Source organism: Poecilia formosa, unplaced genomic scaffold, assembly GCF_000485575.1.
Source record: "Poecilia formosa unplaced genomic scaffold, Poecilia_formosa-5.1.2 Scaffold89, whole genome shotgun sequence".
Classification (NCBI taxonomy): domain Eukaryota; kingdom Metazoa; phylum Chordata; class Actinopteri; order Cyprinodontiformes; family Poeciliidae; genus Poecilia; species Poecilia formosa.
In genome coordinates, this window is record NW_006800028.1 from 366,745 (window position 1) to 390,794 (window position 24,050).

Consider the following 24,050-nt stretch of genomic DNA (forward strand, 5'->3'; position numbering starts at 1 on the left):
GGTAAGAAATGCAAGAAAGAGCTGAATCAGGACTGCAGATAAGCTTCATTTGATTATCTACTGTATGTCAAGTTTTCAACTAACTTGTCAGATGTTTACATAAAGAATGGTTTCTATTTGTTTAAAACAAAATGAGAGAAAGTCTATATGAAATATTTATCCAGTCTACATCAATTCTGTCTGGAGCAATGAACCAAAATTCCAGCAAACTATTACGAGAAACATTTGAAAGAAAACCCTAAATGTTTAACCCAAGTCATACAGCTCAAAGGTAAAGATAACAAATCCTGAGGAAATAACTTATGATTTTAAAGACATTGATAAATAAATCTCTGTGATATTTTCTCTATTGTAACTATTGTGGCATATAGCATTTAAAATAAGTTTGATAAAGCTAACTGACCTAAAATGAGAAATTTGGCCTAAATTAACTTCAAATTTGATTGTGTTATTCGGTGTATGTAAACTTCTGGTTTTATCTGTAAATAGAATTCTATCAAAATCCATATTATGGATTATTCTGACGACGTACCGGCTAAACAATCTCAAACTATAACTAAAACCTGTTTTGGTAATTGCACGAATTAATATGTACAGGCGCAGATGCCAAATCCGTTTGCGTTTAAACCACTGATGTAAACTCTGCTCACACAATTTGTCCCTCGCGCATTCCGTAGAACTACTACTCTCACGTGATCCGTCTTGTGACAACCGGAAGCAGGAACAATAACATCAGCGTGAGGATGTTGCTACAGCTGTGATAGTTTTACCCTTTATTTGGAGAAATTAACGCAAACATGACTTCCACCATAAAGGAAACGCAAAGGTACTCTCGGTTCTGTTCTTTTAGACGCAGATTAATTTTAGTGGCACAAAATTAGCATGTAGCATCTTAACGGGCCTTTGTTTATGCCGTAGTTTTAACTTGACTTTAAATCCATGAATATATTGTCAAGTAAACATTTGCGTTACTTATTTGTGCTACCATGAGCATGTATTGTTTATCGACTTGATGCGTCTGTTCTGAAGCCAACCTGAACTGCTATTTTTTTGTTTGTTGTTAAGAAAGGCTTTCGAATTTATACACCCCACAAAGTTCAGTTTTAAATTTTATATTCTCACATTCTCACAATTTGACAGATGAGTTGTTGCTTTACCAAAACACAAATGTAAGGTGGGCTTTTTGGTTAATTCATAAAGTAATAGTGTGGAGTAATGGATGTAGAGTGTAAGTTTCTCAGAATTAGCCAAAATTTGCTCTCGAATCAATAAATTATATGAAAGCAACTTTTCTTTTTTTCCAACCAGACCACAGTGAAATTCAAAAACCTATTGCTGGAAGTGTATTTATTTCTTTAGCCCCAGTTATGTGTGTTTTTTAGGCAGTGTTAATATCTAAAAATCAAGGCAGCCAATGGAGGATATCACACCCTAATTATTTTGTATTTTATTCACAGTATTTCTTTTCAGATTTTCTTTTGAATGACAACTTGCATGAGCTTGAAAAACCTAAATAGAGATGATTCAACTTAAAGTAAAAACTCTTTCTGCTTCTGTGCTTTCAGATAAGTTGTGTTGTATGACATTTACGGTCTTCATTATGTTTAGAGTTTATGCTTAGTCTCAGTCATAAATATTGTGTTATTGTGGTCAAAGTGGGATGAATACCCCATCAATGCATGATGTTTCTATTGTTTCACATCACCTGGGAAAAATGTTGGAGTATTGTTATTAATTAGTCAATAAAGAACTTGCAGTCTTGGTGATCTGATCATCATCAACACCTTAAAATCCTTTTTTTTAAAACAGCATTAAAGAAGCGGTGAATTTCATCAACACGATTGATGTGAACAAGTTCTCCAGGCTTCTCTCTCGCATCATACAAAAGCTTCATGTGAAGGTACAAACACTACATGTTGCCATGTGAGCCAATCACAAGAGCACAAAGCTGTAACATCAAAGCTGGTGACTGTAGAGCAGTAGGCAGAGTTTAAACACTGTTTGACTTGAATCATTTTACATGGTTACCAATGTTTTCTTCCAAACAGGAAAAATAAGTTTCAAATGCTAAAGGAAGACCATACTATTTGTTTTATTATACTGTGTAATGCTACAGACTTAATGTAATAACATTAAGTTATTAATGTTAATTAATAACCCTAACCCTTTTGCAGAAAATTCACTTTTTTGAAATGTTTTTTATTTTTTTATATTATTTTTTTATGATTTTTATGTGCTTCTCCTTGCTAGAACAGGACTGTCTTATCTCTCTGTGATTTGTTTTATTTTTGTTGCATTTTGTCAATTTACTTTTAAACTTTCAGGTAAAGTTGAACTTAATTCAACTTTGATCTTTGATTTCTTCAAGTCTCCTTACAAAATTGTTGAATGCTAACGCTGAGATATTGTTGTCAGAGAGAAGAAAGTTTGTCAGATCTGTTCCACCTGTCAAATTAGTAAATATTAATGAGAATTTTAAAAATGGTCACTGCCATTGCTGTTTTTTCCTCTACAGGGGGAACGGACATTCAGTGAGGAAGAAGAGCAAAAGCTGCAGGCTGCTCTGACCTTGGACAAACATGCTCTTAACTTGGTCCTGGAGACGACTGCCTTTATTCTGGAGCAGGTGGGAGGAGGACATCCTGAGAGACTAGATCAGAGTTTAATTGAGTTTTTATTGAAATTATAAAACAAATTTAACAGTTTTTTTTAATATCTTGTGCTTCTAATTTTGATAAAAGATCTCAAACAGAAAGAAAAACATTCTGCAAAGCAGATTTATTGGTCTATTTTTACTTGCTCAGATTTTCTTATGTACTTAATGATACCATCACATAGACTCATTCTGATCAGCCACATGCATGCAAAATTTAAAGGAGTAATATGTTGGAAAATGCACACTTAGAATAGAAGAGATTTCCAGAAAAGAGTGTTTTCTTAAATTTGGATAATGTTCAGAGCTTGTTTTTTCCAGCAGGGGTCACCGTTGTGTTGCAAATGTATTGTTAAGTTATATTGATTTTATTTATACTCTAGTTGTGATTATACACCCTCCACACTAATAGACATTTGTAAAGAAGTTTTAAACTGGCTTTTAGGCTGCTGCTCTTAGCTGCGGTTCTCTAACTAGATTTTCTTTCTTGTTTTTTTTTTTTGTATATTTCTCTTCTTTTAAATCTTACTCACAAAGTGAGTAAGAGTAAGATGGGAGACCAAAGAAAAATTGTTTCCCATCAAACCTTGTGTGTCACACTTCCATCAGTTTTAGTTTTTTATTATTTCTCTTACTGGAGATATAGACAAGTTTAGTCAAACGGCTTCTCTCTTTAAGCAATTTTCTGGCTTTGGATGGACCTGAAAGCTAAAATTTTTTTTATTTGAATTGCACCTTCATTTGAATTGTTCCATTTTGAAGGGGGTGAGTGGTTGATAAAAATCTGCCCCTTAGTGTCATGTAATACTTGTACCGGAGAAAGTCATGGATTACTAATTTAATTAAAAGATAAAACTATAAAAATGCTTTCATTGTTTCCACTATACATTTTTCCTAACATGGGAGCTGCATCCTGACTAATTCAATCTGCTCAAAATACAGGTTGTGCTGAAGTATGTGACTATGATAAGAGATATAATTACTTTCTTGACTGTTTTTGTTTTTTGTTGTTGTTTTTTTACACATTTTTACCAGTATTGGAACTAAAAGGGCACATTTAAAAATTTAATTTAACATTGCTCCAACTTAATTTGATTTATTTTATTGTATTTTGCTTTGTTTTAATTTAAATTGGTGTATTTAAATTTACGTCATTCTATTAAATGAATTATTTAATTGTTTTTTAAATGACTTCTTTCTGCCTTCTCGTAGGCAGTGTATCACAGCATAAAGCCGGCCTCTCTGCAGCAGCAGCTGGAGGAGATCCATCTGAGCTCCGATAAGGCTGAGGTGTTTTCTCAGGCCTGGGCCTCTGCTGGACCGGAGCTGGTGGAGAAACTGAAGCGCAGCACCTTTGCTCCTAAGAAGGTACAGATACAAGGTGCAAGATTTATTTTTTTTTTCTCAGGTATTTTTGTAGACAGGCTGACAAATGTTTCTCGCCAGCCTCTAAGAGTGCAAAAACATGAAAAAAAGTGCAAAGAAAATGACATGAGTACAACTTTGTCACATCTTAAAAACCTGTTGTAAGCTTTAACAGCAACACAGGAGTCTCAGTGGTGCAGACGTTCTGCTACTGACTGAATTCTTTGCCACTGTTTGTTTCAAATCTGGCACAAGTTGTAACACTGAAACTTTAGGCTTCTTTCTCTCTGCTCCTTCATCAAAGTGTGACACTTCAAATGGCCTTTCCCTTCCAGAGACAAGATCTAACACAGAGGAAATAAACAGCATGTCGACATTAGGCTGGAGTTGGTGTTGCTGTCACGCTTTCAGATGTCTCACCTGCCTCTGTCTCATAAGTCATCTCTACCTCCTCCGTGAATTAGTAAGTCGCAGGCGGTGACAGCGACCAATTCTCTGGAGGCCATCTGCTGCTGCTGTGACTTTGAGCAATAATTTACGTATGCATCAACCACACAGTGCAGCTGACAAGTGTATGTTTCCTCTCATGCACTTAAAAAAAAAAAAAAATCTAAAGTAGGTTCTTGTCTTAAATAATTTGATAATGATTATTATCACCAGCATTTTGTATTGATCAATGATGGTTTGTGATGGATTGATTTTCTACAAATTGGCCATCAGGTTGACGATTAAACAATAAGGTGTATAAATTGTTTATTTTAAACCTGTATATTTCCTTTTAAAGACAAAGTTTTGTCACCTTGCCTCTGAGGACATCTTGGTCATAAACTAAAACATTTCACTTTCAACTAAAGGGCGTTTTAGGTTATTTTTTCTCCCCACTCTTAGAATATTTTTCGACAAAATTTGAAAATTATACTCAGATTAATGAGTGGATTTGGGAGGTTCAGCTCATAATTTAAATGCATTTGTGTCACAGTCCATAAATCAAAGCATAACAAAAATGCACACAACCATGAGCAGTCGCTTAAATGTGGAAATCTAGCTTTAGGACCTGAACTAGTGTCAATAAATGCAACCCTACATGTCCAGGTTTGTCACCTGTTTTCCTTATTCAGTGCACATTAATACTGAAAGTCATCTTAGGGTCTTTAACTGAAAAAGTAAACTAAATCAGCTTTTAGTGCTTTTTTCATTTTGCTGCTAAACTCCTGGAAGAGCCAGACTTAATAATAATACAAAAAAAAAGTCATTGAGGTATCTGATGTGAGAACAGGATTGGAAATTTTACTATCAGTCAGAAAAATCCCATTTGAAATGTGTTTTGTCAAATATAGCAGCTCCATGCAGTAAGGCAGAGCTGGCTAGATTGTCCAAATCAGCTTATGTGTTTATCTCCACTTTAATTTTGTATGTCTCTAAGTGGATTTATTTCCATACACTGAAATAAAAATGGCCACCATAATGACATCGTGATGCGCCAGTCGTGAATAATGTGGCTGCTCTGGCTCACAGCTGTCCTCTGATCCTGTGGAAGGAGCCCAACTCAATAAGTCACTCACAGTTTATTATTATGGCCTCCGTCTGAATCGTAAAACACTTCGATGTCCTGCCTTGACTCGGTGCTGCTATTCTATCATGCTGCATCAGCTGACTGATGAGCCACCTCTGTGTAAATCAACCAAACCAGAGCAGAGAGAGGCTGGGAATGCAAAGAGAAGGGTTTTTTTTAATTCCTACTTTTAACAGACTAGCTGAAAAAAAAAAAAGATCCATTGCCAAAGTTTTAACCTGAAGGTGGTGGAAAATGTTTCTGATTAACGATATTAGCCATCTGTAATAACTGCTGCTGACAACCATAGCCATGTATAGGGATGGGCCAGTTATCAGGATCAGGGTACAAATGTTTTAAAAAGCCTTCATTTTCTCATTTTAAAGACTTTACTGTGGTTTAAAGTCTTTATAACAAAATGCTGGCTTGATTGGGGCTTTTTCTGTCTCTATTCTGCATATAGTGCCTCTCCAATGTTCACATCCCCCTGTTATAATGCCAGGTTTCTTGTAATGCAAGAAACCTCCAAATTATTTCAACACCTTTTGCTACATTTGTGATATTTATCCTGTACAAATTAACCTAAGAATAAATATGTTGGAGTGAAAAAGTACAGTTAAAAAGTTTAAAAGCTCTGATGTGCACAAACTCAAGGTAGAAGTCTTAACAGTTTGTGTCCAGCATATGTGTGTTCTGCAGAGATGATATTTGTCCTTTCCCCGACCCCAGACCTGTTGAAGTTCTGGGAAGGTCACCCCTGACCTTCCCAGACCTGGGAAGGTCACCCCTGACGATCCTTTCTGCTGACCTCTGTTGTTTGTTGCGGTCTGGACCTGTCCCGTTTTATGAAGGAGACAGACAACCCTTAGCAGAATGACCATAAACAGGATTTATGTCACATAAGTAGAAAAAGGAATTACAGGAAATGTTTTATCTGTCCACATTTAATTGTCTCGAGTATTTATTAAACTGAAGTGTGAGAGTTATATGCTCAAATTATAAACTGGCATCATTTATATTTTTAAGCTGGACTATGTCAGCTGGCAGCTGAACCTGCAGATGGCCCAGTCCAGCCAGGCTCGTATGAAGTCTCCCAGTGCCGTCCTGCAGCTGGGGCTCCGAAATGAAGACTCTGAGGTATGAACTCCTAAAAACATGACCCACACGACCTCTCTTTTGTTCCTGTGCTTTGCTTATACTTGCATACATCTACTGTAAACCAAAACAACCAAAACTGTCAGTGTGAAGTGCTTGTCAGACTGGTGTCCTTCATGAATGCCAAACAAAAATCATCTCCAGTCTGTCTGTTCTCTCTGCTAATTGATGATAATCCCAGAGCTGCCTGTCTTGACTTAAAGAGAGTCTGACATCTGGCTCCAGAGTAAGTGTGGTGTAAAGAGCAGAGATCAGGGAGCTTGTTATCTGAAACCTTCAGGGTGTTTTTGTTCTCTTGAGAGATTCACTTTGTAGCTTAAAACGGACAGTACGTAATATTTACTGTGCATGTCTGTCTTATGAACTCCTTTACAAATATTTTGTTCTCGCTCATTTGTTTTTAATGCTCTGAATGTCTTTAATTCATGTATCTAAGCAATACTAGGGGCTGTCATTTTAGAAAACATGCAAATATGACGTCATGCAAAGACATTTTATTTTTTATCCTGTTTCTGTTTATTTTTTCTCATTGTGTTTTTAATTGGTAAGAGATTTTGTTTCTCCTTCACATTTGTCTGTGGTTCTTTCTGGGAGGTAAAAAAAAGGGAACTCAAGTATTGTTGGCACATTTAATTGGAATCTTTTGTTTACACTTGATGCTTTGATTGTCCTATAACGTCAAGCACTTGTCATGGCGCTGTTAATACTCCAATAAACAGCTGAATTGTGTTCTGAAGTCTGTGGAGGACCATTGTTTGATGTCATGGATGCTGAAATCCTTCGTTAGCTTTAGCCTCGACTGGGTTGGTGTTTATCCTCTTAGCCTGGATGCTGTTGTTCCAGTTGAATAGTTAAGTGTTTTTCCTGCTCGCTTCTTTGGATTCTTTGCCCCAAGACGATGCTGGCTTAGCCTAAACTTGTAATAAGGCGTGACATATTCAAATTTTTTGCCATGTTTAATTGGAGCCTCAAGGTGAAAAATGGGATAAGGATACTGTTTATGTTTATCTCTATGAAAGAAAGAGTTTTTAAATAGACATTTTGAACTAGATTCTTCTGTTTTTCTCTAGGCTTTCAAATGAAACATTAATTTATTTAAATCCATTTACTTTTTTTTATTCTTGGTGGAGAAGTCTGGGTGGGCTAAAAACAAGCCCTGCCAAAAGTTAAAGGAGAAAACTTCAGAGATGCGCTTCCGTTACATGCCTGCAGGGGGCACTGTTGTTTCACAGGTTTAAAAGCAATGACATCTGAGACGGATAGGACTCCTCTGACTGAGATGATGCAAATTAATTTTTTTTTTATTTTTATTTTTTACACCTTTTAAAAAATCTGACTTCTTCTTCTTGGTGTTTTCTGAGTCAAACATCTTTTTAACTCTTGTTAAAAATTTCTCTTTGCAACTTGTGGTTCGGGAAGGCGTTTGCAACAACTGAGAGGTTTAGCTCCAACTGTGATTACCACACACAGGTTAAACACCCTGGCTGCTGCTAATTGTCTAAAAGAGAGGGGGAGCTGCTAATTGGAGAACACAGAAAATTAAAAGGTGATGAGTAAAGATGTGACGAGACATGTAAGTGAAAGAGGATGTGAAAACAAGTTGGAAAAAAGAAAGAGGTTATGAAATCGTGAAGATGAAGAGAAGGAAGGAGCGAAAGGCAAGACTGGTACTCTGGATTTTATTGATTGCTGTGGAAGCTAAGTGGAGAGTTAGACACTCCTGCATCTAACCAGCCTCCTACTTTATTAGAACTCTCCCTGAAGAGCAGAGGAGGAGGAGAACTGCCAGAGCATCTCATATCTCTTTCCTCCAATCAATTTGTGCTATTCAACGCATCACGAGTGGGGTGCATAAGGTGTTAGAAAGAATACAGAAACTAAAAGGACTTTACAGTCCAGGATAATCCCCTCTACCTTTAAAATACAGTGCTTTGCAAAACCTTTTCCTCTGTTTTTACAATTAAATCTGAAAAATGTGGTGTGCACTTCCACTATTCCCACTTCACTATGATACCTCTAAATAAAATCTAGTTGTCTAATTTGTATAGTCTACCTGTGTGTAATTTAGTCTCAGTTTAAATTCAGCTGTTCTATGAAGGCCTTTAAGTTTTGTTAGAAAACATCAGAAATAAAAAGAAATCCCGAGCTTTAAAAATCTAACAGAGCATTCGGGGCAAAAATAAAAAAGGGGAAGAAAAATAATTGGTGGATGAAACGAGTGGCACAGCAGCAAATTCCCCGACATGGCCATCCACCAAAGACAATATTATCTATTCTCACTAAAATGCAGAACAAAATTATAACAGTAACTCTGGTGGAACTTCAGTAACTTACAGCTCAGGTGGAAGAATCTGAGGACAGGAAAACATTTAGTTGTGCACACTACCATCTTCCAGTCTTTATGGAACAGTTGCAAAGCCATTGTTGTATAAAATATTTAAGATAACATTGGAAGCAAAGATGGGGAACTCAACAAACACATGAGTAAGGTTATTTCGTCAGATGACTGTGGAATTGGTCATGAAAAACTCTGTGTATGTGAGGGAACTCTAATTGTGACACAGCCCTGAATACGTCATCTCCACTGTGAACTATGGTGGTGGCAACATCATGCCACAGGGAAGCTTTTCTTAGCTGGTCAGATTGATTGAACTCGGTACAGGACAACACTGAAAGAAAACCAGTTTGAGGAAGTAATGATTTCAGACGGGGGAGGAGATTTGTCCTTCTGCAGGAGCAGGATGAACATACAGCCAGAGCTGTATGAAATAGTTTAACTCGCTGCATAGTCATGTGCCAGGATGACCCAGTCAAAGTCCAGGCCTGAATCTAATTAAGAATATGAGGTCACAAATGTACTAACGGATAAAAACACACACCTTTTCTTCTCATCATCCATAGTTAAATCAGACCAAACTTCCCTTGTTGTAGGTCAGTCAGATTGACTAAAACTATTTATATTTTCTAAATGCCACAAAAATTAGAGAAGGAATATATCAGATTTAGTTAGGAAGGTCTTCAAAATCTCAACTTTGCATACAGATTGACCACTGTTTTGTTAAGCAATGACGGAAAGTCCAGGTGATGATGTCATGGCTTTGGAACCTTCTGATTGGTTAACTGACACATTTGAGTTAATCGGAGGTTCACCTGCATGTGTATTTTAAGGCCACATCTTAAAAACACTCTTTTATTGTATGACACAATGATGCACTTCATAAAAAAGATGGTATCAGAAGGGAAGAATGTTATGTGCAGTCATGAAGTGGTTTAGGGATACTTCAGTAAATTCTTTGGCGTGGCCATCACAAAGCCCTGATTTCAGTCCTTTAGAGAAGTTGAAGGCAGGTCTGAAAAGGTGTGTGAGCGCGGGACAACCTACAAACTGGACTCGGTCACACCGGATCTGTCAGGCAGAACGGACCAGAACTCCAGCAAACTGCTCTGAGAAACCTGTGGAAGGGAACTCAAAACGTCTGATCCAAATCATAAAGCTTAAAGGCAGCACTAATAAATACCGAGGAAATCTGCTAGTGTTTTGGTAGAAACATTGTGCCTGTTAGCATGTAGCAGTGATTTTGGTGAGGGGTAATAAAACAAAGGTGGATGTATGTTTTTAAACTTCTGGCTTCAGCTGTAGTGCAACCACCATCAGAGCAGCCCATCCATACAAACGGCTTTGTTCTTAAAGTAGAAAGATGTGAAGCAACTGTGGCGTCTCCGTTTCTTAAACGATGCATTTCAGATCATCTGCACATGTCCTCACAATCACAATCTTAGTGTTTTAAGAATGAGGTAGTTTAAATATTCTCATAAAGAGTGATGGAAATATCAATCCATACAGGTGGGATGTAAAACCCTGACTTTTTTTAATCCAGTGTCCTTGATGAAGAGTGTGATGTGAGCAGTGGAGGTATAGAATCCAGGGGAGGGTGAAAGGAAGGGTAAAATAACAAAGGAAGATGATGGATTGATAACACCAAGATCACAGTGGGGGAAAAAGATGAATTTGAAGCAAGTGAGAATTTGTTAAAATCTATCCTCCAGTTCCCCTTCGGGTACATGAAGCGCTTATGGTAATACCAGATGTCTACATGGAAAGCCTCAGGGAGTTTGATTTTTTTAGCTGTTAATGAAATGCAGTTTCCTTTTCATCAGTGTGAAGCAACAAACATGATTTTGTTGTTTTATCTGTTACAGCAGAGTGTTGTTGGATTTCAGTCCCGACTGCAGAAACCTTGATTTTATTGTTTTTCTTCACAAACACCTGGTTGTTGAAGTTTCTCATTCTGAGATCTGTTGTCAGTTTAGATTTGTTTTTACGTGGCGGATGCTGTGCTTCAAAACACACTGCTGAAACCGCCGGTGGTTCATGAGATTTAGGAGAGTCGGCTGCTCGAACTCAGAGGCCGAGGTCGCAAGCACCTTGTCTTGTTGGATTGGAAGATGGATCAATGGACTGGGGCCTTGTCTGAAGTAATGCAAGCGCAAAAAGTTAAATGGCTTGATTTACTAGATAATCTGCAACTTAACTTAGTCATAAAATCTGGATCATCCTCAAAAGTACAAGATGACGAAGGTGAGAGGAGCTCAGAGTAAAGTTGCACCTCCATTGAAAGGAGTTGGCTAAGGTGGTTGGGACGTCTGATCAGGATGCTGCTTGTGTGCCTTTGTTTAGAGGTTCCCCAAGCATCTCCCACTGTGGGAAGACCTGAAGGTAGAAATGCTGTCTGACTTGGGCGTGTCTGGGAATCCAAAACTAACTGGAGATGTCTGGGTTTCCCTCATACATGTTTTACTTCTGCGACTTGACTTTGGATCAGTAAAAGAAGATTGATGGGATCTTAGTTGTTTCTTCCTGTAAAATTTCCACCAAATATAAGTGCAACAAACAACTTAACAAAATGGCTCGAAAGACCAGCAGTTCCAGCAATATAAGCATCTTTGGAACAAGAACTGAAATGCAATTAATTGACTTGTATTAATGGACAAACAAATTATGTTATGTAAAAATACATATTTATTATTTTCATCGTAGAAAATTTTATCTTTTTTTTTTTGAGTGGGTAAGTAGTTATCCTCCAAACTTCTCTCTCCATCTGCTTTCTTAAGCATCTGATTTTAATGCAATGCGAGCAACATGCATACTTTTGAAGCATGAGGTCAAGACCTTTTGGTAGATGTGAAAAAAAAAAGAATCTCACCAAATCTTGTGAAATAAAAAGAAAACAAAACAAAAGCCATATATTTTTTTATTTTTATAATATACCCATCTTCTATGACCTCGACCTAGAGTTTGGAATAAACTCTCTTCACATCAGAACTTACTCATCCTCATATTTGGTACTTTTTGAAACTCACTTTTTTAAACATCTACTGTTCCAGCCATCCGTTTTCTAAACCTGTGTAGTCTAGCAAGTGCATTGTGCCATTTTAATACCTTTAGAACAATAGTTTTGTGACAAATTTAATTGTATGTAGCATAGGAGATTTAGCCTCAGCCTGTCTCCACATTATGAAAAAATGCTAACAGGTCACTCACAAATCCATATATCTCATAACCTATTGAGGACAATTATTCTTTTTATTCCCCAGAGGGTTGAAGACATAAATCTATCAAGTGTTTTGCATCAGCTTTTGCTTTGGTGAGTTTAAAAGTTTAAAATCAGTCACTGGGGTTGTAACATCTTCTCCTTTATCTTTTGGTTTTAAAGTGAACTTCTTATCAACCCCTCCCCCCCTGCAGTGCTGACATTTATACCACAGACTGTTCACCTACAAAGTAACCACAGCAGATTTCAATATTTATTTATTTTGAAACATGCAAGGCCACAAAGGCACATTGAACTAATGAGCTAATATAGTTTCTACATGCTGGCAGAGACCTCAAGGGATTTTTTTTGTTAATAACTTCAGACAGGCTTGATGGTGGTTGATAACACAGAACTCCCTCGTTCAAAACTCAATTTGAAGACAAATCCTGGGTTTCTTTCCCTACTGACTTTCTTCATTAATCTGGTGGCACATTTAATCAATACTTGTTTTTTTTGTTTTTTTTGGTTTAATGGAGTAAACACTCGGTTCACATAGCACTCTCCAAACTGAATGGCAGCCTAGACAAAAACATGTAAAACTCCTTGAATTAAGTTGTGTTTTGAAGTAGCACACCAGAAAAACAAAGCAAACATTTAATTTGGATACATGTGCTCATCAAAATGTGAAAGACAAAAGAACTAGACGTGCAAGTCAGGGAAATATGTGTAGCTTTTTATCAGTACAGCTAGTAGAAAACAGGCAACTTGTCAATATTGTCAGCTGAACTGTAATTAAATAGTTGAGAAAAAAGGAACTGGAATAAACAAGCCTGTTCTACCATCACAAACATAAAAATGTGTGGTTTAATAAATGATAGATGGCAAACACAATCATCTCTGGCTCTTCATGCCGGAGATGCTTCCAACACACGACTGCCTATAAATAGTGTTTATATATTCAACAATGTATATTTATATATTTAGAACAACAAAAAGCCACAAACATATTACTGATGCAACTAAATACTTAAATATGAGGGTCCTTAATGGGTCTTTTTAATCCAGAACTGAAGGCCAAATGAACTTGAAAAATTGTTCAGAAAATTAGCCTCCTGAAATCCCCATGGTCCCTACAACTAAATACAGAAAACTTGGTGATAAGGGTGCTTACGAAATGACCCTGGACTCTGGATTATCTAGAGATTGTTCAAAGAGGAATGACCAAAACTCTGTCTCTCTGCATGCTCCAACCTTGTGCAATGTTACTGGTTATTTTGTGCTGTAAAATTGACAAGCGTATAATGCAACCTATCTTAAGATCCTGGGTGTTGAGGGATAAACCCTGAAAAGAAAGAAAAAAGAAACCTTGACATGAGGGAAAAGTAAAACTTTCACAACGGCAACCAAGAATCCATCAGGGAAAAATCCGGTAGATGTTGTCTGTACTCAGAATAAATGTTTAGGATAATATGATCCTGCAGAATGTCTGAAAACTTCCAGGTGTTGTGAAACAGATAGGACTTACACTAAGCCACATCATCTCCACTCCAGGATGATGAGCTCGAGTAGAAAACAGATGACACAAATCCACAGGGCTCAAAACCCAGGAACACCGTCGTCTCCTGCGTGTAGGAATGAGGAAGGAGCAGACATGCTGAAACACACATCGGGATCTTTTGTCAGGCTCTGCTGCACAAGCAGAAAGTAGAGGGTCAAATAACAATAGTAATTTATAAATCTGTCTTCATTTTAGACAGACTTACGTCTGCTCCACCTCATGTCTATGATAAAATGTTTTTACTGCCTATTGGACAACAAGAAGACATTTGGGTCCATATTGATGTCAAAAATATTTTCTCTATGAATGTATTTTTCAGATTTATATAACACATAATTGATTAGTAATGTAGGTATTTTGGGTTTTCAGTAGCTATAAACAATTGTCTTTAAAATTAACAGGGAAAAAAAAATCGAAATATATCCCTGTGTGTAATGAATCTATGAATCATGAGTTCCACTTTTTGAGCTGAATTACTTAAATAAACAAACTTTTTGGAGACTCTTCTAATTCCTTGAGATTTATCCTAAACCTATTTCATGCAGTTCTGTGATAAATGTCTTTGTAGAACCTTGGTGGGTGGATAAAGTAGTTTCTCTGTTCCCTCTCTGCCCTGTTGCGATGCTGCAATAGTTCAGTAAGCTTTCAGAAAGATTTTGACTTTAAGGGCAGCACCTGCAGCACTCTTTTCTGATTTCTCAATAGCTGAGTACCTGTTAGCATCACAGAAGCTGAGAGGTAAATTGTTCTCATTCAAACGTAAGTGTGTCTATGTTTTCAGGAGGACCATTTTTCTGTCAGATCTGTTAAGAGTTGCATCAACGTAGTGTTGCGCTGTTCCACCTTAGTTCAAGCACTCATGGACTTGGTCTGTTTAGTCATCCTAACATCGAAAATGAATGGTGCCCCCCCCTGGATTGGCCGACTAGCAATGTGCTTGGGTATTTCAGCTTCCCAAGATGCAGTTTCTTTTGAATATTTTAGAATTAATCTACAAAACAATCTGTGAATTTTTTCCGCAAATAATTAGGAGTCACGTTTCAAAGAAAAACCTGTGATAGGTGAATCTATAAATACCGAACCGTGAATAGATGGAGGTTTCTTGATTATCTCTGCTATCAAAGAGAAATAATTTCGGCTATTCTATCTTACCTTGACCCATAATAGTTTAATTTAATATGTTGTGAACATAAAATGCTCATGTCCATTTTTAGGCGGTGTATCTAAACGTCCAGTTTCAACGGAATGACATCATCTCGAGTTTTCTTCTTCTCTACTCCAAATTATAACACAGATTGTGTTGCAGAAACCTACTTGTTTTTTTTTTTGTTATCAAAGCATCAAGCCTGAAAGACTTTGTTTCTTTTCTTCTGATACTATTTTTCCCTGATTGTTGCTTACACCATGAGTGCTGTAGTCATGGAAGAACGGAAGCCCTTTGTTCAGAAGCAAACAACAAGCCAAAGTCTCACACTTGACGCACAGTTTGAGCCCCCCGAGTGAAGCCTGTGACTTTACTTATTAACGCTGCGTGACGAGGAGTGCAATTAAGCCTCGCCTGTTTTAACTTTGTACGAGGAGGTGCTGTGATCAGAGCCTTCCCAAACATCCCTCCTTGCCTCACGTGTCTCTGTCAAACTAGCACAACTTTGATCGCAACTCTAAGCCGTTCACTCTCCTGACGAGTTACGTAAAGCACCGTTCCTGCCTCCCACACGCTGCCGGCGCGCGCACCGCGCCAAAACGAACGCCGCCGGATCCAACCGTCTTTCCCTTCACCGTCTCGGGGATTACATGACCCAATCGATATATTGGAGAGGCTCAGATGTAAATAGCGCCGAGTTCAGATCGGTCTCTCCGAGCCACCCACCAGCCTGGAAGCACAAAAGCAGCTTTGTGTTGGCCTCTACTTGTCTTGCTCTACATGTCCCAGGATGCTTTGTTGCTTTGTCTGCACATCTTTTTAAGGAGTCTCTCTCCATCTCTCTCTGTCTCTTTATCCAGCTCTCCCTCGGCCTTCTACTTTCCCACTGGTGATTTGTTTTGTTTTGGTTTTTTTTTTTGCCTCCTGTGGGATTTGGGATCCCATTCATGGAGCGCACATTGTTCGGTTCTTATCCATTCCAGCGGATGGGCCCCGGCAGGCAGAATGGGTGACTGTGGGCGCCCTCCTCTCTCTCTCCACCACCCCACTCTGTGCTTCTTGCCATACCATGATGTCATGGCTCTTATCCCCTCCAGGGGTACCCATTGATTTTTCTCTCGCCATTACACACTCCCTATATCTCCCCTTTCCACCTCTTCTACACCCCACCCCCCACCAACCCTCAATCCTGCACTCCTTTTTATCCCCAGCCAGTCACTTTCTCAAATTCTTTAGCCTCTCAATAGGCGCCTGGGGGATTTGGGGATGTTTGGATGTTGTTTAGCACACCCACAGCACATGCTTGACACCCAGATAGGAGAGCCATCAACGTCGCCAACTGCAACTCGCTGTTCAATCTTGTCTGTTTAACGTATCCCCGACTTTTTTTATTTTTATATTTCCCTCTCTTGTGATCGGCTTGTCTTTTTTTTTTCTGATTCACGCCATTTGTGAAGTAATCATTAATCTCTCTCCCTCTGCCTCGGCCTGTTCATACTGACGTTGTCATTTTGCCTGGGTTTTACAGTAAAAGGAAAAATAATTTCAGTCGTTTTTTTGTGTTGCCATTTATTTTAGAGAGGCTGCTCTGCCTCTTGGCTGAACTGCGCCGGGATGAGAAATCTATTTCAGTTTAAACAAGAGGCGCTGATTACACAAGTGCAGAGCCAAATCACATCCATTCAGAGCAGCAAAAGTTTTCTGACAGCCATGAACGGGGTGAAAAGGCTCGTTTTTTTTCTTTTTTTTTTTTCTTTTTCAAATGCCCAATTTGGTAATAATCTAGACATATTATCACATCATGAAGCAGGGTGTTGTATTAATCTCACAGTTTCTCTTTTCTTTGGTTGCTTCCAACTTATCTTTGTTCACCTTCATTCTACTATGAAGAGATATAAAAGAAATACGAGCATACAAGCTACAGGCCTCTTTGCTGCCTGAAATAATGACCTTAATGGGTAGGTTGGAGCTCTGCAGTGTTGCCATCTGACAGTCAGTGTTACAGCAGAGAGAGCTTCCTGTGCCTGTATCAACAAATTGTCGCCAATGTCAATCTGGACGACCAGACTGTACTAATTCTAGTATTTAACTGTAGTGTTGAAAGGAAAAACGTTGCCTTTTAAAATAGTCTCAGGGTTCATAGCTGAGTGTTTACCTGAAGTGTAAGTGCAGAGGGTACATACAAAATACAGGCAATAAGAAGTCTACACCAAACAAAGTAGCTACATGAAAAATATCAGAGCATTTTCACCTTCAATTTGACCCTATACTCTGTAAAGCTCAATGGAAAAACAAGCTACATTTGTTTTCAAGGGAAAAAACATCTAAAACTATTTGGTTGTAGAAATGTGCAGGGAAAAGGAAGGCAGAGTAAATAAAAATATATATATGTTTAGTAAAGAAACTGTAAAGTCCAGAAGCCAAAAAATCCCAAAACCAAAAACAATTAGCGGGAAACTGAGATGACTCCAAAATCCAGAAGCATAAACAACGACAGCAGACAGTGGAGCCGATAATGGACAACAGGATGAACCAAGCAGCGAGTAAAAGAACCAAAGGGGAATATCTTCTGAGGAGAGACGATGAGTGGAACAAGAGACGGATGGAGACTAATTAACCAGAGTGAGAGTAGCGGAGAGAGGAAACTAGAAAACAGAAACATGGAGGAATCTAATTGAATGAAAGGAAGAACAGAAAGTAAACACACAGTGATCAGAAACTGGAGAACAGTGCACAAACAGAGCATTACCCAACATGAGAGACTCGAAACACAGATACAGGAGAGACAGGAAGTAAAGGAGAAAGTCTTATACATATGTTAAATCATGAAACAAAGAAGCAATGTGTTACAAATGAGGAAGGGTTTGTTTTGTATTAAGCAAAGAGACAAACTCATCTAAAGTCGAAATACAAGATGACAAACTAATAGAAAAAATAACTCAAGGAATAGTTTAGTATGTAGGCTTCAAAGTCCCTTGTGTTTCAGGATGAGCTGAATTAGCAAACAGAAAAACATCATTTTCCCTCAGTCCTAATCTTTTTGTCTCTCTCAAACGTACATTTTCAGCCCCCTCGCTGTCCCTCCTTGTACATGGGAGAGACAGAGTCTACATACCAAAAGGGGCAAAGGGGGCTGCCTCGGTAATCGCCCAGCTCTGTCACAGAAAGGAAGAAATCTTCCTGTCCAGTTGAGACTAGTCCCCATTTCTGTAACAGCCTTGACAAACCTCCTGCCCTCTGCAGTACATTAAAAAGGCCTGCTGTTCCAAAATGTTGACCTTGGCTGTGGAGGTTAAGTGAGTCCTGCTCCTTCTTTCCTTCTTTTGGCTCACCGAGGATAGTTAGTTTACCTCCTAAGATGACTGCTGCATTTTTATATTTAATCCACACCCCACACACTTACAAGATTAAAATTTGACACCTCTTTTTTTTTATTTTTTAAACTTTCTGTTTCTGTCCCAGTGCCATGTTGTTGTAAGCAGATTTGGAGGTGACTGCAAAGTTTTAAAGAAGAAACTTACATTTTGACTTGAAAAACACTGACAAGTGCCAGAAACAAAAGTAGGAATATCTAAACTTAGACTTTCACTACCCAAACATTTCAAAGATCCTTTGATGGAACAACTTCTTTCTCCCTGCCCTGTTGGATACATTACAGAGTTTGGCAACAGAGACTGGTAAATGACATGGCAGTCTCTGTTTCTCCATAACAGGGAACAATTGGCTGCCACCAACATAATCGTCTTGTCATGGCTCACTAGCAGCTCGTGTTTCTTAGCTTGTTTGTGTTGGCACTTCAGTTGAGGGTGTCTTAGTTTTTCTTGGTCTTCTGCATCAATCTCTCAGATCTGAAGGGTCCTAGAGGAGAGTCTCTCCTGGTTACAGTGACAAGCTGAGATTGAATTTATTGGACGGGTAAAAATAATTTATATGTTGGGCATTTCTTGGGTTATGTGGTAAAACAGTCCCATTTTTTGTTTTATCCTTTTGGCTTTAAAATGTTTCATTTCTTGAAATCACAAATGTAGAAAATGAAGATGAGTAACCGTGAGACTGATTTGTTGCATATTTATTTTGGAAGCGAATAAAACTCAAGAATTTGTGTGGTGTTCGTTTATTTTTTCAGCCCAAACACTTTACACAAAATGGTCTACAGAGTCATGGTGTTTGACTGCTCAGCAGGAACTATCTGCTGCAACATGCTTAATGTCTGTTTCAGTTTTGCTACTTTAATTATTTTTGCTAATGCATTTTTATTTTAATTACCTATGTTATCCTTTTTAAAATTAGAGTAGACGTACATTATGACTGGATTTTTTTTTTTACCCTTTCAGTCAAAACGACAGAGAGCAAAACATCTAGTGTAACTGCTGCCTACGATGTGCAGGAATCTTACGTTGATTATTCTGTACATACCAAAAGGACGCCTGTTAAAATTCACTGCACACGTAAGAAAGCACTTAAGAACTCATGTGTGTCAAATAAAAAAAAAAAAAGCTTCACTTTATTTTAGGTAATTTTTTCTCTTATTTTGTGATCCCTGGCCAGAAGATCGCCACTGATAAAAATGATGTAAAAAAAAACCTGGTAATCTCTTTGCAAGTGAGCAAACTTTAAAAAGTGAACACATACTTGTAAAACATTCTCATAATCATCAAGCCTTGAGTTTGTTTTTTTTTTTTTTTTACTTATTGACTGAAAATGGATGGAAACCTCCTTTCTGGTACAGTACATCTTTACAATGTTTAAGATGCCACCTTTTTCAGCCAAGACATATTGTTTAAGACAATAGTAATAACATCTAAAATATCTCAGCCTTAAACCTTCTCTGTGTTGAGATTTTTTGGGATGTTGCCATAAAAGGAGTTTTAGGAGGTGAAAGACTTGCGTGGAGGCAGGTAGTGAGTGGATAAGTTGTCCATAGAGGCTGACGTTTCTCCAGCCAATGATAAACTGCCAGCAGTCATTCCAGTTCAGGGATCAGCAGTTTGTAGGTGCCTAAAGTGATTTGTCTTCTTTTCAATGTTTGCAGCATCCATCTAAGCAGTGTGGGAGGTGAGAATACAACGGTGAAAGCACCAGGCTCTATTTCCAGACGTGTAATCTTTTTTCCCTGGTTAGGTGCCATTCAGATACAATATGCCATACATGTTGCTTTGAATCATCCAATCCATGATTTTATTGTTAGTTTAGGTTTTCCTGCTTTGGTCTTTTTTAATATTATTGTCTCTTTACTTCCTCTCCTGGTTGCTTTCTTTTTTCTTTATCATTTTCTCAAAAGCTCATGCTTACAGGATAAATATTTTATATCAATAAATTCCTTCGTTCAACAAATAAACAGCAAGATTCTCTGCAGGCATTTATTCCTACAGGGAGGTAAAAAGCCTATATTATATAAGAAGAATCAATTATACTTTATGGTTTTTCAGAAGTTTGTAGTTACTGCGTTTAACTGGTGTATGTGTGTGTGTGTGTGTGTGTGTGCACGCCCCATTTGTATTCTCGCTGCTCTGCAAATTTACAGAACATTACTTTCACTGTTACACTCTGAGCCGTTTCCTTTATCTCCAACGTTCTGTTGCACATCCTCCCATTGTTTTCACTCAACAGAATGAATGAGCTGAGCAGCGCTGTGCGCACTTTGAGCTATTTCTGGCTGCTCGAAAGGATGAGTCACAGAAACATATGAATAGATAAGGAACGATCCTTTCACAATTTGCAAATATGCCCCTTCTTCCATTCCCCTGTTTTCATCCCCGCATCTCCTCCCGTCACTCCTCTAACTTTTCTCTTTATTTAAATATTTTTTCTTTCTGCGTTCTCCCACCATTGTTTTTTGACATCCTGATAAACACAAAACCATGTGTCTCACTGATTTGTCTGCATGATGATTGCAACAAGCATTACTTTGACATCAACAGTTTGTAAACACACAAAAAACAGTCCCATCCATCTCATGCTATTTTCGTCACGTTGCGTGTTAATTACAGCACATTCGTGTCCCTGCAGTAGTGAAGTTGTTAAATCTGAGACTCATGGGAGTAAGTGTCAGGTAAGCCTGATGGTCCAGAGACTCAACAGAGGTGGAAGTGCGCCCCAGCAGTATATGAAGTCTAATTATCTGTGTAATGCTTCTGACAATGACACATGGTGTTAATGTTACAAGCAGCCCGCTGCTTTCTCTAGAAAAGGGCGACTTAGGTCTATAGTGAAAAATCAAGTTTGATTCAGGTATTTTTCAAAGCTGGATAAGTGTTGAACAAACTAGTCCATAAAAAAAACAAACAAAAAAAAACACTTCAATGGATTCCTACGTATTTGTGGCTCAGGATTTGAGGAAAAGCTTACAAATGTTCTTTAGAGCTAACACCTGGAATTATTCCTGGAAAATTTACCTGTTCTGAAATTTTTTCGTAGGCTGTATCTAAAGTATTCAAAAGGAAAAGCAGCTTAGGAAATGGCACAATGCTACTTGACACACTATTGCCTAACATTTGCAAATCAGCCAATCGAGGAATGCCAATAATTTCCCTTTTTATTGCAGATTTACTGTACCTCCACGAGCGGCGATAGAGAAGACTGCAGATGTTATCTTCTGTAGTAGTGCTAAGACGGTTTCTGTATGCAGACCTTCTTACTTTGCATATTAAGGTACATTTTGTGTTTGAAATATTAAAATAGACAGTTGTGTCGTGTATTTCAGCTATTCACAGGCTGGACCAGGGGTCAACTGCACTCTTGATTGTTGTTGGAGTTGAGAATATGTTGCCAGTGTCTTGTTGTTATGCTGCATAATCAGCATAACAACTGATTCATAGCTTTTTGTTTTCTGTGTCTTTGTGAACTCTCACTCTTAAACTCTTTATTTTAACTGAGCATAAAATATTCAGCAGTTTCCTGCAGTGACATGATCCAATGGACCCTGTTCGGAATATTATGAGAAGAAAACCATTTTTTGACAGGTTCTGTTTTCCGTCAACTGAATAGCAATTATACAGTGGCTAACCGCTGCTAAAATGTCAGGAATCTCATTTCCGCCGCTTGTATCTGGGACCTCGTTCTTTTAGTCATGACCCAAACTTCATGACAGTAGGTGGGTGAGATTCGGCACATAGAGGACCAACGTCACCGCTTTTGAGGAGCTGAACTCATCCCAGCCGCCTCACTCTCTGCTGCAAACCTCCCCTATGCATTCTGTAGGTGCCAGAACAGCCACATCATTAGCAAAGACAAAATCCGCTGATCCCCAAACCAGACTTCCTCCGGTCCTTGGCTGCCCCTACAAATCCTGTCCATATAAGTTATAAACTTGATTGGTGACGAAGGGCAGCCCAGTTGAAGTTCAACATGTGCCAGGAAAAGGTTCAACTTTGAAGCAAAACAATCTAATTATACAGAAATATCAGTCAGGAAAAGGCTACATATGTCTTCCAAAGCCTTGTGGGAGAATATATCACGAGTGCAGCATGTTAACAGAGGTGACCAAAATATTGCTAATCTTAAATGGCAATGATGGCAAAGACGGTGTACTAAGATGCAAAATATTACTTTTAGTCAATGTCATGACAACATCTACACAAAATGTAACAAAAAATTGTTTCAACACGGCATTTTTAAAAAATTTTATTCGATTGCAAGTGTCTTTATTCCCCATTCTTTTGTCTGAAAACATATTTTGCACGACACTTTGCTGCACACAAATTAGCGTTGACTTTGACTTCTTGGCGGCGCAGCAGGAAAACAACCCTCAACACACAACAGGTATAAATGTTTCATCTTTCTCCCTGACAATGATTGGAGCTGGAGTTTCTAAATATTGCATGATTGTCCTCCTTGTGAGCACGGGCTGATTGTAGGTGTGTGTCTCAACAAACTAAATGTGGGACAGAGTTAAAAGAGCCTTTGTTTCTGCACAGACAGAGGAATGAGTCATATGCAAACCTGTTTACAAGTCTGCTTGTCTGTTTCTTGATAATGTGGGTCAGAGAAAATCCATCAGGGCATTGAGGAAGAGAAACAGAAGGAAGAACAGAATCCCATTGTCCACACGCATTCTTCTCGATATCACAGCCTGAAATGTCTCAATACGTTCCTGTCCAAGGTATAATGTAAATACTTTTTCTTTGAAGCATTGCAGCCTTGCCAGCACCCCTGTAGCATGTCAGATTGAAACCACTGCTCTTTGTCTTGAGCTTTCGCTATGAATTATACATGCAGCAGAATGCTCTCTGTTTTTAGGCTTGGCAAACACTTGGACTTTGAAGCATAGGGCGACATATGACAATAATTCTTATAGGAACCACCGCTACCTCAAATTTGGATGAAAACGTGTATGAAGCCACCCCTGAATAATAGAGAAATACCAGGAAAAGCCTTCACTTAGGCCTCTGTCAAACCTGTGAAACGAGTTTCTTTTTGTAGATAATATTCTGACAGCTTTTCCATCACCCACTCTGCTCCAGATACATACAGATACACGTTTTCTTTAGTTGCGTCGACTGCTGCTGTCAGATCAAAACTCAGTGCAACCACACACACACAAGTTTTTGTTACAGACACTCGTCTCAGAACAAGAACACCAGCATACTGTACTTCCATGATAATCACCATCTTCACAGTTACATCAGCCCTCAGGGAAAAGCCTGCGCTGCCTTTCTTGTTGTGTTCTTCAGTCTTTTCAGAGCTCAACTATAGAAAAACCTCTTACACAATCTCAGCAGGCTCTTTCTCGTAAACTAGGACATGATTCATGTTTCTGCATCTGCCGGGATGTTGGTGTGTGTATATGTGTGTATTGTCTTTCTACTGCTGCTGTGTCAATAATATTTGTGGGTGGATTGATGTTTGCCTGAAATTTGGCTAAAAAGAAGAAGATAACTGCAGAGGTTTCCTACCAAGAGACGGAAGCATTGAAATAACAAGAAAACAAACACTGATGAAAAATCAAAGCTTACTTTGATCTGTACCAGTTTGTACGTACGTAAGTAATTGTCTTTACTTGCCCTTCCTTAACTCACCTTTTCCATCAATACCAGCATGACACTCATAAATGGAGAACCTTAAGGTTGTGGTTTTGATGGACTCAACTG

The 24,050-nt window shown here is 38.3% G+C and overlaps 1 protein-coding gene across 1 annotated transcript in view; it reads left to right on the forward strand.

Annotated features, from left to right (window-relative positions):
- The first annotated feature begins 673 nt into the window (after nucleotides 1-673).
- commd10 (COMM domain containing 10) overlaps nucleotides 674-24,050 on the forward strand; it is a 66,872-nt gene continuing 43,495 nt past the window's right edge. Inside the window, exons 1-5 of the mRNA XM_007557504.2 lie at nucleotides 674-826; nucleotides 1,810-1,900; nucleotides 2,516-2,626; nucleotides 3,866-4,021; nucleotides 6,597-6,707. Coding sequence (XP_007557566.1) covers nucleotides 798-826; nucleotides 1,810-1,900; nucleotides 2,516-2,626; nucleotides 3,866-4,021; nucleotides 6,597-6,707 — 498 coding nt within the window. The 5' untranslated portion in view covers nucleotides 674-797. The remainder of the gene's footprint in view (nucleotides 827-1,809; nucleotides 1,901-2,515; nucleotides 2,627-3,865; nucleotides 4,022-6,596; nucleotides 6,708-24,050) is intronic.